Here is a 16,717-nt window from a genome sequence, read left to right as displayed (position 1 = left end):
GAAGGAAAAACTAAACAAAAAGTCTCATTCATAGATAGAAACAATATAATGGAGGGAAATGGCAACCATCGTGTGATGCTTAAAGACTGTGAACTGTGGGCAGGAAGTCCTGAGTCTGACTCTCACATGCACACGCCCTCGTGCACTGTACAGTCTAAACTGCAGACATAACACACAGAGGTGGCTGTGTTCCTGTGACATTGATTTGAATGGAACAGAGGAGAGCAGGACTGGGCTCAGCCGGTCCTGTCGGCAACACACAACAGTCCCCTTGTTCAGACGAACCATGGCTCCAGTTGTTGTGGTTAGATAATTGCAGCAACAAGGCCACAAAAGTGCACACAAACTTTGTTCACCTGCAAAATAAACTGGGCAACACTTGATGTGAGCTGTGAGCGATTCGGTTAGTTTTTTCCCCCTTCTTGCTGTCAATCACAAACCACTAATGCGGTCATTTGTTTTTCACAAGCTGATCTAATGCCACTTTGTGGGCTCTGAAACCTGCAATGTTTTTCAGTGTAATAAAACCACCAAAACCTCCTAATTGTCTTTAAATTAGGAGGAGCTTCTTGCTTCCCACAATTTGTCCACAGGCAAATTCATTATAATAGAAACAGAATACAGCATTACGCAATGATAACTGACCTTTTGCATGGCTCACAAAATATACTTTTTGATTTGAAATGCTGGCGGAATAACTTTTTATTTGTGTCTCCTAAAATATGTCTAAACCTGAGGAAGTGTTTGGAAGCACAATAACTGACAATGTTTGAGTTTTTTGCAGAACTGGAAGTTGGAAATGAGTGTAAACATGATCCTTATTAAAATGCACTAGACATCAGAACATTACGTTACAACCCTATATCCTACAATTATCTGCGGGTCTATGGGTCATCAGTCTGTGCATAAACAACTTTGTTTTCCTGTTTATTTAATAAGTGACTGAGAAGCTGTGGTGGAGGATGTCTTGGCCTCATTATGCAAAACAAATCCTGGAGTGGATAAGCTGGATTCCTCCTGTCTGTTTGTATGTTTGCACACTGTGCTACACTTGTTTTAGCAGGCATGACCATGTCCATTTGTTCGAATGTTGGGAACATGATGTTACGGCTAATAGCTCTGATAACCATCCAGCGCTGGGGGCAAGCACAGCCTTCTGACTCCCATTAGGATGTGCTGTGATCGTAAACATGACCGTGTCCTCTGTGCTCAATGCAACCAAAAGGAACACGTTATACACTTATACACTTACTTTTGTATGACATAAAGCTATGGAAAAATATTTAAACAAAAGTCTTGCTTGAGAAGAATTGTTGGTACTTTTACATTGGGAACCTGATCTTGATTACACATGTAAAATACAAATCTATTCACATATGATACAGAAAAAAATGGATTAGATCTTTTTCTCCTACTCTAGAAGACATCAATAAGAATGATGCTATAAAAAGTGCTACTTTTAACCAAGTTACTAGAGTGCATTACGGCCCACCTTTTCTAATAGTGCCCAAGTTTTATCCTGGAGTGCTTTATCCTCAACACTAATATGATATGATCTTATCCAAATATGAGCTTTACTTTAGCTACCTGTAGTTATCATTACATAACCTCCCGGAATTCAATATCCTGTCCATTTCCTGTCTGTCGAGGTGAGACTTTATATCGTGGGTCCATCGATAAATATTGCTTGCGGAGAGATTGGCTCACTGGAATGTTGGACAGTCTTTTCCGATGCACACATATTTTGTAAGAAGTTTAGTAGATTTTATAACAAATAAAATGTTTCAGATTTATGGGGGGACAGTGCACCTGTAGAAAACCCTACAGAGAGAGATTCATTCAAGCCATTTTACTACCCGGTGTTACGACTTAAGAAAATGAAGTGCCAACTCCTGTTTAAATGGTCCATCGTCTCGGAGTCGATGTTTGATTGTGATCAATATCAATTTGCTAGCCCTTACATTTATTTTCTATGCACTGTCCAAACCTTTATTTTTTTGGGTCGCCTTAATGACCTCTTATCGTGAAAGTCAGGGAGTCTGAGTAAACATCCATCTGAGCGTCCCTCATAAGTCTTCAGATCCAAGGTCCTCCGGGTTCTCTCTGAGCACATGGGAACAGATTGTGAGACAAGACAGCGTCTCCACAGAGATCCTGAAGGGACATGTTAGCAATAGCATGCGAGTGAATGCATGTCAGGGAGCACTGCACAGACTGCGGCCCGTTTAAGATGGGCTTTGGCTACTGGAGAAAGAGGCCAAGCCAAGAGTGCGGAGTGAAAACACGCTGGGCTCAGATCTATGTTACGCTCTACTCTGTGGAAGGCATTAATGTATGCAAGTAGAGAGATCACAACATGTGCAGATGTTTGGGCAGATTCTTTCTCTCCCTCGTAACATGTTTTTTAAGACATATTATTTCACTTTCAACTTGGTTGCCAAAATGTACACAGCACCCTGTTCTTGGGGATCATCTTAAACTTTGTGGTGGAGATTGCATATCTCATTTGCATGTGACTGTTGGCTTATTCTGGACAATCATTTGATCGTTCCTAATGAATGAATGCATGGATCACTGAAATAGACCCACTTCCTCTTTCTATAATTTAAAATGTTCACATTTCTGTAAGACATATTTTTACAGCACTGCTCCTTGCTGCATGTATTGTTAATGTAATTCACTGCATGTCACCTTCTAACAGATGTCTGCATACACTTGCACACCTGCCAGCTAATAATAATTTCTCGCTGTGCTGTGGGTTTTCTCTTGCATTTTGGCCTGGATGTCAGTCTTTCCTATATCAGCAGGTGGTTGACGTACCTTTCAGAGGTTCACCTGATCCTCTGCTGAGGATTCCTGTCCTGCTCTGCTCCTGTTCTGATTGTAAATCTCCCGTAATGTCCCCAGACGTGAGGAATGCACAGTGTAGCGAGTGCGTGTAATTGCTGTAATGGAAGGACAGGACTGACCTTAAACTGTCGCACTCAAACATGCAACTGGGAACTCTGTGTGGAAGTAGAACAACCCAGTAATGTTTGATTCATTCTATTGCAGGTATTTTGTTTTACTATGGCTCCCTGTGTTACTGTGGGTTCTACATCTGAAGGAGTAATGTAATGGGTGAATTGATCAATCTGAAAGCCCCTTGTGAATGAATACATAATCATCCTGGGTTGTCTCTACCTGGTACTGGGATAGACTGGCTTAGCCTTGAACTTATTGCAGTTTTTTAAGTTTGAAAATCATTGGCCTAGGCGTTGACTTTGACCTTAGGTGAATTTCATTTTCCACATTGACAAACAGGGACGTTTCATTCATTAATAGAGGATTTGGTTGCATGAATTATTGATTAACAATTCGGATCAAGTCATTGAGCTCATGTTTATTCAAGAATGCCCTCGGAGGAAATGGAAATTCTACAAAGTGTCTCTCACTGAGATGATATAAGGTCGTAACTGCTCGGGTCTCGCTTCTACAGTATGCATCGAAACCTAGATTTGACCTGTAGATTTCCAGTGACATTTTGTTGTGAGTTAAGATTCCACATACCAGCGGGTTACAGTCTTATCTTGGTAAACTATCAAATTGCGGTTTAATGCTGCTCACAACGCTTTGCGGCCTTCATTGACTGTAACTAGACCAACTTTAATCTAGGCCTAAGCAGAACCAGATGCAGAGGAGGGACATGTTTGCATTATTCCCCTGTGTCGTGGTTGCTCGTGGCATCAGGCTTGTTCCGATTGGCTAGAACAAATTGATCTCAGACGGAGCTATTTAAAAACTATTGTGAAGTGCGTGCTGTTTCCCTAGGCAGTTACTCTTTTCTCTCAGTTCCTGCTCTCCTTAAGTAAAGTCTGAGATGATGTGACCCAATTATTATGGACTGGAGTGCCTGTTCTGTTTAGTTTTATGAAGTTGACGGGTAGGTACAGTGCCAAATGGTAAAGAATGAGTTCAGTCTGAATCAAAACAGCACATTTTTCTGTAAAGAAATACTGATCAAGTGAATTAGGCAAAACATAGGGTCTTAGCTTATTTGTAAGTGAGAAAAATACCTTATTTACTGATTGCTTTGTGACAGGGCTGCTTCAACAACAAACACAACAGCATGCCATTTACTGTACATGATATGCTTCCTGAGCAAAGAGAAACATGGAAACAAGACTTTGCTGAGGCTTTACTCACCCAAAATGTATGTGTTTTTGTCTTTTGTCTTTTTGTCTTTTTTTGTTTCTTTTTTTGTGATTGCATTTTTGTGTGTCAGAATGTGGACTGATCAGTTTTTGCTACATCTTTGTCATCTTAGTCATAAAACAACATTTTTGAATGAAAAGTTATGGGAATGTCATCGTCTCCAGATCTCAAAAACTACAATGGAGGAGAGTAAACCGCGGAGAGATATCACACTAGTGACTAATCCACATAAGCTGTCTCTACTTGTCCAGACATCATACGCTCTTTGGATATCACGCTGGACAGTGCTCTTCTCAGTGGACTGCTGACACTGGACACGTGTGTTTTTGGCTCAACAATGACCTGGACAGGACTCATTCATCTGTCTGTAGCAGAGCAGACAGGGTTATCTCAGAAGGAGATGCCACACCCATCTCACTGCCTCTTCAGTCCAGCCTCAGGGAGAAGATTGCAGAGTTTAGATCAGTGGCAGGTTCAACTGACTGCTCATCCACCAGGCTGTCAGGAAGCTGAATTCTCCCCTTCCCTCTCTGTGTTGCCCCTAATGTGTACACACATGTATTTGTTATTGCTCTGTGCATTGTGTTTTATTATTGATTATTGATTTGTTTTTGTTTTTCATCAAGGGTTTGAGAGTAACACGATTTTGATTGTCTGCATGTTATGTGGTAGAATTGACAATAAAGCCAATTGAATTGGATAGAAATAATGTTTATAATGATAATTTAGATTACGTTGAGCATATGTTGAGCATACGTTGGTAAACCTGTAATAAAAGATAAACTCATTATCATCTGTGTTTCTTCGCAGGAGCAAGAGGACCCCAACAAGTTGGCCACCAGCTGGCCGGACTACTACATCGATCGCATCAACTCCATGGCTGCTGTGAGTTCATCTTAGATTTTATCACTATATGTGCAACTTGTGGTCTGCAAGCCTGCATTACCAAGTTTCTCAAAGCGCTACACTGTAGTCATTATTCGTTCATGTCATACTCTGTAGTGATGACTACTATTGTAGCCACAGCTGCCCCTTTGGGTAGACTGACTGTGCCACCGCCAACCACTCACTCACTCACTATATTCATTCTGGCCTATTATACATGTTTTTAGTGGTAGAGGAAACCGGGGAGAACATGCAAACTCCGCACAGAAAGGCCCCCTCCGGCCGGTGATCAAACCCGGGACCTTCTAGCTGTGAAGCACGAGCACTAGCTGCCGTACCACCATGCCTGACCCCTCTGAGTTACACGATATAAAACGGGTGCTAGATGAAGGCCAATATGTTCCAGTAAGAGTGGAGACATTCTACTACTTTGAGGTCTGGTTCTTGTGCTCTGTCCTCCTTCACCTCCTGTAGCAGTCGGAGATTCTTTAGTCACTGTTTATTGAGGCTCTCTCAGAGTTGGCTCACTGTGCTGCGTCCCTGCTGACTGCCTGTTATATTGGCATGAGCACATTCCTCTGGTGTGACCCCGGCCTCCACACACTGTGATGACAAACAGGCCATTTAGACGCTCTGCAGCTCAGCCAGTGGGAACAGCACTCAGGGCAAAAACCCGGACTGTAACGACAATATTCATTATTATTTTACACTGTTACAAAAGCACCAAAAAATACTGGATCTTGTCACAAAGTTTTCTTTGTGGTATCACAAGCTCAAGCTCTCAAGCTAAGACACAGACTCGGGGTTAGGGCTAGCATTAGATTGTAGAAACATTGACCAATGTGACCTGTGACCCTGAGTCCTCATGTGCACGACAAGCTGGCTCCCAAATGTTTGTACATCATAAAATACACTTTTATGAGAACTTCCTTTAGGGTGACTTATTGGCCTGAAATTGTAAGAAAGAATGTTGTATTATTGCTCCAAAATAGGAAAACAAAAGGGCTAATCTTCAGTTTCAACACAGATATTTACTTTTAGGATGAATTAGTTTATTTATTATTATTATTTTTACTTTATTTGCTTGAATACCTCATAACATATTTTGTTCTACTGTGAAGAACCCAGATTGAATGTGGGTGCTGATCAGTTGAAAGCATTGACTAAACCAGGATCAACATCCTTTAACCACGATTAACCAGTGGTTTAAAAAGCCTTTCTCAATTGTTTTTGTCTTGAATGCTCTCTAAGCTTTAGGAAGCATGTGATCCACCAGTGATACCTATAATAATTGGCATCTCCTGTAATGATCAGTGTCCAGAATCAGTTTACTTTATTTGTATTAGACGTCTATAGCAACCACATTCTCTGCTCCATCTGTTTTTGTTTACTGTGTACCTGGACTCAGCGTTTTCTGCAGAGGTCTGGAGAAGACATCTCTCTTACAGCCACAGAGAGACTTGCATGCACTGGGTTTAAGAGAAGTCAGGAGAAAGTGCTGATGTGTCATTTGCCAAGGCTCTAAGCGGTTTAGCAGGGCCTCAGTACTTTTAGGTGTCACACAGTTACATCTATACCGTATGTTGCATTTTTCCACCACTTTGACCATAAGGTGTATTCCTGTTTATTGGGGTAAAAAAAATCTAAAGAATTCAGCAGTTACAATCATTATCACAACAATATTAGTGGAATATTTAAGTAAAGCTTTTCAACACAGACTCAAAAGAATTCTAAATCGGGCAAGGGTAAATTAAAGTAAATCAGGAAAATGACCATGTGTGGTTTGTTTTAGGTTGTGTCAACCTCAATCTGCGTTACCTAATATTGTGATAGCAATAACTTAGCTGCATATTGTCCAGCTGATTGTGAAACATTATTTAACTACTCTAAATGATTTCCCAAGCAGTCCCTCCCAGTGTTTCATACTTGATAGCGTCCTCTCTTCTGGCATAAGCAGTTTTTTTTTTCAAATATTTCTCAGTTCAGAGCATGACTTCACGTCTTGGCTCCTAAGCCCTTTTACAGTAGCGACTCTTATTAGATGAGCTCATTGTTTGCCCCGCTGCCCATAGAGATTACTGCACTGTGTCTCTCCCTCTAGTTTTCATTCATAAAGCCAGGTCAGCGTCTGCAGTTCCTCCAAACGATTGTGACTAAGACCGTGTTGTCAAAACTAGTTATCGTTTGGACTTGGTTAGTGGATAATACCGAGAGACAATGAAGTGTTTATAAGCAGGGAAAGAGAATGGTTTACTATGAGAAAATGCTATTAGACCAATGTTAGGGCATTGTTTTAGTATAATGGCGACTTTATGAGGCATTATTGACTTGTTAAACGAGAAAATCACATGTCTGAGGTTTATTTTGGTTCATTACCTTCAGGGTCTCGGATTTACATGCATTGACTCACCATACAGTTTCCTGTTACACATAAAAAGGACACTCATTGTGCTTATCAGTAACTTGTGTGCGTAGTACTTTACTGGCGCCAAAATAATAGGCCGACATACTGCGTTGAATAAAGCTGCTAGCTACGGGCTACCAATCAAAGCATAATCGAAATCACAATTTGGTTGCAATTTGCGAATCAGAAAGGCTACAATTACTTTGATATTATGCCCTTTGCAAACTACAAGAATTGCAGTCTCTAATATTCTCTGGAAATCTACTAACCCCCTAGTTTTGACCTCAGTAAACCAGCCACTTCACCCAACGCTTGTGTGAGTGGATGGTGGGGACGATGGCGCAGATGGGCTGCCTCACTTCCGTCTGTCTACCCCAGGGCAGCCATTATTATTATGTTCAGAAATGCTTGTAATTCTTGCATTAGTTTAACCTCTTAACCGAGCACATTTTCCCCAGTTTTCCCCAAATCTGAAAGCTTCTCGGCTAGAGCTTACAGACTCTAGGCCAGAGTAACACCTTATTTGAAAGCTAAGACAATGCTTTTTTTGGTCACATTTTCATTCTAAGCTCTTTCCTCCTTGCTTTTTTGGTCACATTTTTGAGGCTTGATGGTTACGTTACACTAAACACACTACGAGGAAGCACTAAAACATGACAAAAACGTGACAAAAATGAAGGAAAAAGGGTAGATCAAATTGTAGGTCTTAGCTTTCAAATGAGGCGTCACACTGGGCCGATAGTCTGTAAACTCTCCTGTTGAGAAGCTTTTAGATTTGGGTAATACTGGAGAAAATGTGCTCGGTTAAGGCGGGGGGTTAGGAGGTAAATTTTTCATCAATGCTCAAATTTTATTGCCACGGGAACAAGTTAAAAATCTGCACATTTCAGTGAATCTTGGTCTTAAAACTCTGACTGAAAATGTTAACATAAATGTAATACTGGTCTGAAAAAAATCCCCAACATTGTGCAGCCAAATCCCTGATACATTTTGTGTGCTTTGCTTACCAACTCCGTTCTCTGCATGTAGAGTAGGCTATGCATGTGTTTTGGCTCAGCAAGATCATTTTTTCACTATTTTTTTTTTTTTTTTTGCAAAGCTGTATTCGTCATCACCATGTCAACATTACTGGGAGGCATAGTCCTGGATCTGCTGGGCACTTCTCGTAAAAGCGATTTTGGGGAATTACCCTGTTCTTCTTTACCAACTGTTTCCCATGGTGTCCTCATATTGGCCTCAGGTTAGCTTATAAATAGCAGATGTAGGAAGGAGATATTTGGCGAGACTCCGTGGCATGGTGAACTGGCACACCGCATGGCCAAATCATTCATTCTCCTCACACTTGCGATGTCCAACTTCCCTTTCACTATGAATATTTGAAGAAACAGGAGCTTTTGCTTCTTGGCACGAGGACGTCTGAACCATCTGGAGTTGGAGCTGCACTGACATGATGGATGTTTTGACTACATGGTTCCTGGATTAGAGAATCTCACACGCTTCACAAAACTTGAGGGGTTGTCAGTCAATGTTAGACGAGATTATAAAGTTGTTACTTGGTGGCCTTTGATTTGAAGTTGATGCCAGATTTAGTTTGTGCAGTTTGACAGTACACTTTAACCTCAATTGCCATCATATTTTATTTATTTTACTTGGTTCTGGTGCGGGTTTACTTCTATTTTTGGCAAGACAAAACCAAAATAAACCAATAAGCATATTGCTAATCTGCAAAATGACAAGCGCCACATAAGATTTACCATATCTTCATTGCATCAGTTTTGCAAAGGTATAAATGTTGGTACGTCAGGCACATTTTTTGGGTGGGCATATAGTGCTGAAACACACTTGGCTGCAGCTGAGGTGGAGAGAGACTGCAGATGCTGAACAGGAGTTTGATCTGTGATAATAAGAGCAGACCTTTGACGTCACTGAGGGAGTGTAATGCACAATTGCACTGAAGCCTCTAGCCAGGTTTGAATTTGTGGTTCTCCTATTTGCAAGTTGCTTCATGATCGTCTGTGGCGATTAAATGTCTCCCAGTCCTTTATACAAAAAGAAAAGACATCATGGAAAAAAAGTGTTAATCCTTGCCATGCATAAGAAAGGATTTTCAACCGCTTAATTAACCACCTGGTCCTTAAACTAAAAAGGACGATATACAGTACAATGGTAATAAATGGACATCACAACACATACACACATGTAAGCCCCACTCATTGCACAAAGTCTTCCCACATCCCATAGATTCCTCTTAAGGTCGAGACTCTGGTGGTCAATCCATGTGTCAAAATTATGCTTCTCATGCTTCCTGAATCACTCAGATGAAGCCTGGCATTGTCATCTTGGTATATGCCTGTGCCATTGGGGAAGAAAAAGTTCCTTGATGGAATAACCTGGTCATTCAGTTTATTCAGACAGTTCAACTGACCTCATTCTTTGGCCACATAAAGTTGCCGAATCTAGACCTGCACCAACCCCAGACCCAGGTGGCGACTTTTCATTTATGGCCAGTATGTTTTTGATGAAATGGGCAACTGGTAAGAACAGGATTCATAATTTTCCTGTTTTGTGTTTTGGATGTGCAGATGCAGACCCTTTTTGCATACGATGAGGAGGAAATGGAGATGAGGAACAAAGTGGTGGAGGACCTGAAGACCGCTCTACGCACACAACCAATGAGGTGAGAGAAATCTGGCATAACTTTAAAAGCTCTTGGACCACCCTTAAATTACAGTCATTCCCACATTTGCGTCTGTTAAGCCTCACTTAGCAGCACAACAAGTAACTGCACCAGACCCCAGATAATCCACTGAATTAACCGCCACTCTGCTGCTGTCAGCGGCTCATTTAGGGCTGTCCATCATGTGACGCAATGGTCTATATCTATCATGGGTTCAGTATGTTGTTGGCACAGACCTAACATTTAATCAATGTTCTAAAATGGATTTAGAACAATGGTAGCGGTCAGAAGTTGTATAAGGTTAGAATACTTCTAATTTTATTTTTTATTTTTCCACGTTTGTATTTATTTTTCTGCTGATTAAAAACGCACTTATCTGATTTAATATAAATAGAATTAATTGAAACCTATCGTGACAGGGTGAATGTGCTGAGGGACCCAACCCTTGTCTGACCCCTGTCTCACTTGTGAGTAATTTTAGAGAAATGGTGTGTGTCCATTGACCTTGGTGAAGTTCCAGAATCTCCAGTATTTGCTCTTTGATAACATGGCAATTAAATAAAATCCTGTCAAATGAGCGGGGAGTTGGCTTGATTAAATCTGGAGGCGATAGCAGAGGGACAGGGTTTTGAAGGCTGAGGAGTAGCAGACACATTTGGAAATATATTTAAAATGTTTTTGGCTGCGGAAACAAATGTCACACCTTCCACCACAAAACAAAGGAATCGCTAACATCAGCCAAACTCCATTTTACTGCTATAATCATGACACCAGTCTAAGCAGGTCTTAATGTCTATGCATAAATTTACTCAGCAGCACTTTGCCTAATTTAAGTTTACGACAGATTGGTGCATTTTCTCTTCTGGCACTTGGATTGCAGTTTTCCAGTTGCTAAAGAGCTTGTTTAGTTAGTGTTTCAAGATCAATAATAAAAACATTATTTTTGAGAAATTGTAAAATGGGTCACGAAGGTAAAAAAGAAAAAAAAAACTGAATGAAAAATAATAAAAAACGACTTTTAAAGCGTAATGAACTATTCATTTCTACACTATTGTAGTTGGTTGTACTATGAATTCAAACTTGTATTATTAGGCAAATTATTAACTTCTTAGTGCATTATTTGACAAATATTACCTTGTATTACATTAATTCAAATAGTTTTAACATACTGATCGCTCCTTGTTTTGTTGCTGCTGTTGATATTCCGGGTGCATTCCTGCGATGCAGACATGACGCTCCTCACTCCTGTCATTTCCTCTGTCGAATAACTGTGGGATGACAGGAAATGAAGGCTTTGGAAGGGTCACAGAGGCTACCCTTACCCAGAATGCAATGCACCTTATCCCTTCCCAAAGCGGATTCTGTAAGGCTCCTCAAACTAGTACATTGACAAGTGTACAAGTTTAAAGCTTTGCTGTATACACATTTAGAATAGAAAGTGTTTACCTGCCTGGCCAACACCAAACTGCTGTGTGCGCTCGAAGCATTTCGAACTCCACAGCAGCCTGGGGACCATGGCCGAAATTTTCACATGGATTTGGGGACCAATTACATAACGAGGAGGATTTTTCAATCAAGCTTTAGACTGTGTTCTAAATAGTTTGGCACGAAAGTTTACAGCGGGTACGTCATACGTCATCTGATATGATGATATGATTGGCTATGGCTACGTGCAGACGCATGACAGACATTCGTAGTGCCCAATATACTCTCACGGACAATTAATGAGTAAAAAAACGCCACATGCTACGACACCTGCAGTGGTGCTTACGGCCTCTAGGGGCATGAGTTACTTAGTTCTGTTTAAATAGCCAATAAACCGTATACAGTAAGAAAACCTGTGCATGCTAGAATAAAGATATTCACAAGGAATATAGACATAATAAAAAGCAAAATTAAGATAAAAAGTCATTTTAAAACATGACCCGTGCAAGACCGCAGCACTGAAACCATCTTCTAAACTTTATTTGTCCAAATCAAGTCTTTTGAACAGTTTCATGTTGGAACCTGAGACAAAGAGCTGGACCAAAGTTGCACTACTGTTCGATGAATGTTTCACACAGTAGGATTTGAAAAACCCCATGACCTTCTGGAGAATGTTCAAAAAAAACTATCCAGACACAAATCTAAAACCTCATCTATAAGGACGTACTCCACGTGCCATCACAGACTGTACACATTACACATGCTTGCCTTGGCCCTGACTTTTACTGTCACATGATTGTGTGTGGAGCTGTACTATAATTAATACTGGACTGCATTTTAAGCATCCCATGTTTGAAATCCGGCCATATTGTTACAGTTTTCGTTCATGTCTGTCTTCTATGTTGAATGTGACAAGACGCACCACCTCGTATTGTTGACAACTCATTTTATATGCACCGGTTGCCTTTGGTTTGTCCCTGACTTTTTGTTCCCAAGAGTCTCTCAAGCATTCTGTCATTTTCTTTAAAGGCCACTTGCAGAGTTTCATCAGTCAGCCAAGCATAGATGAGTGGACTAAAACATGGCAAGAGAGAGCCTTCGCAGCCTCTAGAGATGTCACGCATTGATTCAAGGAGAGAATTGTGTGGTTTTGGTGAAGCGGAGAGTGTTGGATGTCGGCTTACTTGAATATTTCGCAGACTAGTTACTGCTGAATGCTTTTGGAAGAGCCTGCCTTCTATTGTATACATGCTCCGTATGTCTGGCTACCCGTCAGCAACCTGCACAGCCGAGTGAAGCGGGCAACAACAAGTGTAGCTTTTTGACTCGAGTCCATCGCTTCGAACTCCAAGAACAACATCTATCACCATCTGATTTCCATGCATTAATCACAGTGATGTTCAGCCTAATTTCTCTCACAGAATGAAAGCTCTCGCTGAGGTGGCCCTGAGATTCATGGCCCCTGCCGTCTTCCAAGGAATTCCCTCCGATATAAAAACGTGTAACTTTAACACTTGGATTGGTTTAAGCGGTTCTCCACTTTCCGATGTCGAGCTTGCATCTGACTCTAGTTAATATCAAATTTATGGCATTACATTTTCAGCACCTTGCTATGAGGTAGAGGCTGGAGACAACATAGGATCTTACTTGGACAAAAGTACTTCTTTAAACAATACAGTCACTTAAATACAGTTGTGGCTTCTTGAAACGGACTCCGCAAAACATGAAGCTCATCGTTTGGAAGATCATATGCATTATCACAAAAGCCGGTCTGCATGTGCTGCTGTTGAAGATCTGGTATTATGGCGAAATTCACACTGACGATGCCAGGTAGAGTTTGATTTTGTGCGTAAGACTCTGAATGCACAAACGTCTGGCATTGATTGTGTGAGGGGATCCTGGCGTCAGATATACAGCAAGATAATGGGGCGATGATTTAGAAACGCAGTTGTTTTGTTCCGTGCGCCGCGAGCCAGGGCAGCAGTGGGAGGGGATGGAACTTGGAACCGCGTCTTTCTGACACTGTCAAAACAATGTATCTGTTACAGTGAGGCGCTGTGAAATGTGGCTTCTCGCTCCCATTTCTTTTCTGTTGTTTGGGCTCGCGATGTCTTCTCTTTTACACTGTCGCCTCTGTCTCGCCGCGCATCTCTCCCCCCCCTGACAAGCGCTCTTTTGTTGACAGTAATTTATGCCATTGAGAAATCTCTTAAGTGGGCAGGTCATTTACTATGCGCATGTCACATCCCACACTGTTTACTGTTTATGCCCTGTCTGTCAGTGCTGCTCCACTCTATCCCTGAGAGGTTAATATCTTGCTGCCTGTAATTAACACTGCTAATTAGTTCTCAATGGGGCACTAAATTGTTTTTCATACAGCATCTTGTGGGAAATTGTTTGTTGTCTTCAGTTTCATGTGTGGCAATTTATCTGATATAGTTTTTTTTTACATCTTCTCCCACTTATTCTCAAAGGCTCTACAGTCGGTCCTGGCATTATCATTTGTCATTTAGCGGCAGGGCAGACAGTATAATCGACCTACAATTATTATGAAGTTGCTATTCACTATTATGACCAATTCCCTGAAATAGAATGAGAATGCCAGATAAAGCCCTCATTAGCCTAGTACCATGGCTCTGGCCTCACAGCAAAAAGCTTGTAGGTTCTATTCCCACAGGGTTCACACTTTGTAGCATACATAATGTTTTACTCTGTGTTTCCCTCAGGTTTGTAACTCGTTTCATAGAGCTGGACGGCCTCACCTGCCTGCTCAACTTCCTGCGCAGCATGGACTACGAGACATGCGAGAGCCGCGTGCACACCTCAGTCATCGGCTGCATCAAAGCCCTCATGAACAATTCGCAAGGACGCGCCCACGTCCTGGCACACCCCCAGAGCATCAACACCATCTCCCAGAGCCTCCGCACGGAGAACATCAAGACCAAAGTGGCAGTGCTGGAGATCCTGGGCGCTGTCTGTCTCGTCCCCGGTGGACACAAGAAGGTGCTGCAGGCAATGGCCCACTATCAGAAATACGCGGCGGAGAGGACACGCTTCCAGGTAAAAAATAAAAAAAGAAGAAAGATGTGCGTATTTGGTCCATGTCCCAATTTCACATTCGAAACGCTGGCCTACGCTCAAATGTGCGTCACTTAAAGAAACCTACGAAGCTTCTCTGTGTTTTAAAGTACAGAACCTTGACCAAACTTGTTCTAATCCTTTCCATGGGGAATTTCGTTTGCCTTCACAGATTTGCACGTTTGTCCAGTATTTCCAAAGTTTGATTTTTGCCATGCTGCTCTAGTGGCTGGTGCAAAAGAGGAAGAAGTACACCCTCTGCTGGTGTTTTGTTTAACTACATATAACTATGTTTGTATATGCGACTTGGGACAATAATGAAATTTGGGGTCACGATTATCTTGGCCAAAATAATTGCGATTAACGATGTTATCACGATATTTGCCTATGCTTTAAACAATCACTGAACCTGCAGAAATGATGGGCATTGGGCAATTATTGAATATTCCTAAAGTAAGTAAGTATTTAAAGGCAAACTGTGTAACATTTTGGACCACACTGTACACAAAACAAAACATGCAGCTAATGAGCAGCTCGACACAGAAAATGCTATTTCTGCAGTGGGTAATCAAAAAAATGGATTTGGAACTAACCTACCGAAAACTTAAATACTGCTGACTCTAGTCACATCTCCATGGAGACATATCCACTCCCGGTAAAGTTATCGGCACCGGTTGTCTGATGGATTTACTGATAATCTTCTATAACGATAATGAAAAAAATTTCCTTTTTGGCTACGTGGCTAGTGCTAAGCCCTGATAATAACGCATAGTGGCTGTGGAGTGGAGACGGCCAACACGTGGGTCATTATTGCTTGTAAAAACACCATCTCAGCCTTTACTGCAGACACTGGCTAGACGGCGCTTATCAAAAACAGAAATATCTTTGAGTAATGCGATAATAACACTGGTCATTTTGATTGACTCATTCTGGAGCTACTTGGACAGCATACTTCAGGTTAAGTCAACATGGGGCCTTTATTAAACGCAGGTGAGGATACTGCACGGGGCCCTGTGAGTTATGGAGGTCATAGGCTGGCTGTGAGGTGATTTCGGACTGAGTCAACAGACCACATCTCACACTTCCCAGGGGGCTTGTGGTAAATCGTGACACCTCATGCACGCTTTGGGAGGCTTATGAGTCTTTTTAATGTTGCTATGAGATATGATGAAGCAGTGTGAGTGTGTCTGGGGGTCACTGAAGGGGTTGTGAATGGAGACTGACCTATGTGGTAATGCCACCCACTGTTGTGTTAGTTTGATATACTGTACATACTCACTGTACTGTGTGACTTCTCGCTGACTAATGTTCCTATATATTCCAATTGAACAGACACTGCTAAATGAGCTGGACAGGAGTACAGGGCGCTACAGAGACGAGGTCAACTTGAAGACGGCCATTATGTCTTTCATCAACGCTGTGCTCAACGCTGGAGCAGGGGAGGTCAGAACTACTTACAGCTTTAAATTTACTCTTATGAAAGTTTTGATGTAGTAAATATGGCAATTCAAGTTAGTATTTCTGAATGGATATACATTACTTTATTTTTTGTCATTTTAGGACAACCTTGAGTTCCGTCTTCATCTAAGGTACGAGTTTCTAATGTTGGGAATCCAGCCAGTCATCGACAAACTCCGGGGTCATGAGAACGCCACACTAGACAGGTAAAAGAGGATCACCATCTTATTGATCATTAATTAAAATAACATTGATACATAATTTTAATGAATCTTCCCGATAGACATCTGGACTTCTTTGAAATGGTGCGAAATGAAGACGACTCTGAATTAGCCAAACGATTTGATTTGGTAAGCTCATAATGGCAAACCTTTATTTCTCTGTCAAGAAAAGCTACTGTTTTGACATAATGCTATTGCTGTTGCCAGAACCATGTCGATACGAAGAGCGCTGGTTCTATGTTCGAACTGATCAAGAAGAAGCTGAGCCATTCGGACTCGTACCCATACCTCCTGTCTATCCTCCAGCACTGCCTGCAAATGCCCTGTAAGTAGCCACATTAAATTTCGCTGCACTGTGATCATCCGTGTGACTCA

General features: G+C 41.5%; 1 protein-coding gene across 5 annotated transcripts in view; it reads left to right on the top strand.

The window, feature by feature from the left end:
- Positions 1-16,717, top strand: part of daam2 (dishevelled associated activator of morphogenesis 2) — a 73,413-nt gene that overhangs the window by 39,055 nt on the left and 17,641 nt on the right. For all 5 annotated transcript variants that reach the window (XM_079573300.1, XM_079573303.1, XM_079573301.1 and 2 more), the window contains exons 4-10: positions 5,005-5,079; positions 10,066-10,160; positions 14,312-14,645; positions 15,996-16,106; positions 16,224-16,327; positions 16,405-16,471; positions 16,550-16,667. In XM_079573300.1, the coding sequence (XP_079429426.1) occupies positions 5,005-5,079; positions 10,066-10,160; positions 14,312-14,645; positions 15,996-16,106; positions 16,224-16,327; positions 16,405-16,471; positions 16,550-16,667 (904 nt within the window). The remainder of the gene's footprint in view (positions 1-5,004; positions 5,080-10,065; positions 10,161-14,311; positions 14,646-15,995; positions 16,107-16,223; positions 16,328-16,404; positions 16,472-16,549; positions 16,668-16,717) is intronic.

The sequence above is a fragment of the Gobius niger genome, assembly GCF_951799975.1.
Source record: "Gobius niger genome assembly, chromosome: 16".
Classification (NCBI taxonomy): Eukaryota; Metazoa; Chordata; class Actinopteri; order Gobiiformes; family Gobiidae; genus Gobius; species Gobius niger.
This window is presented reverse-complemented; position numbering and strand designations above follow the sequence as displayed.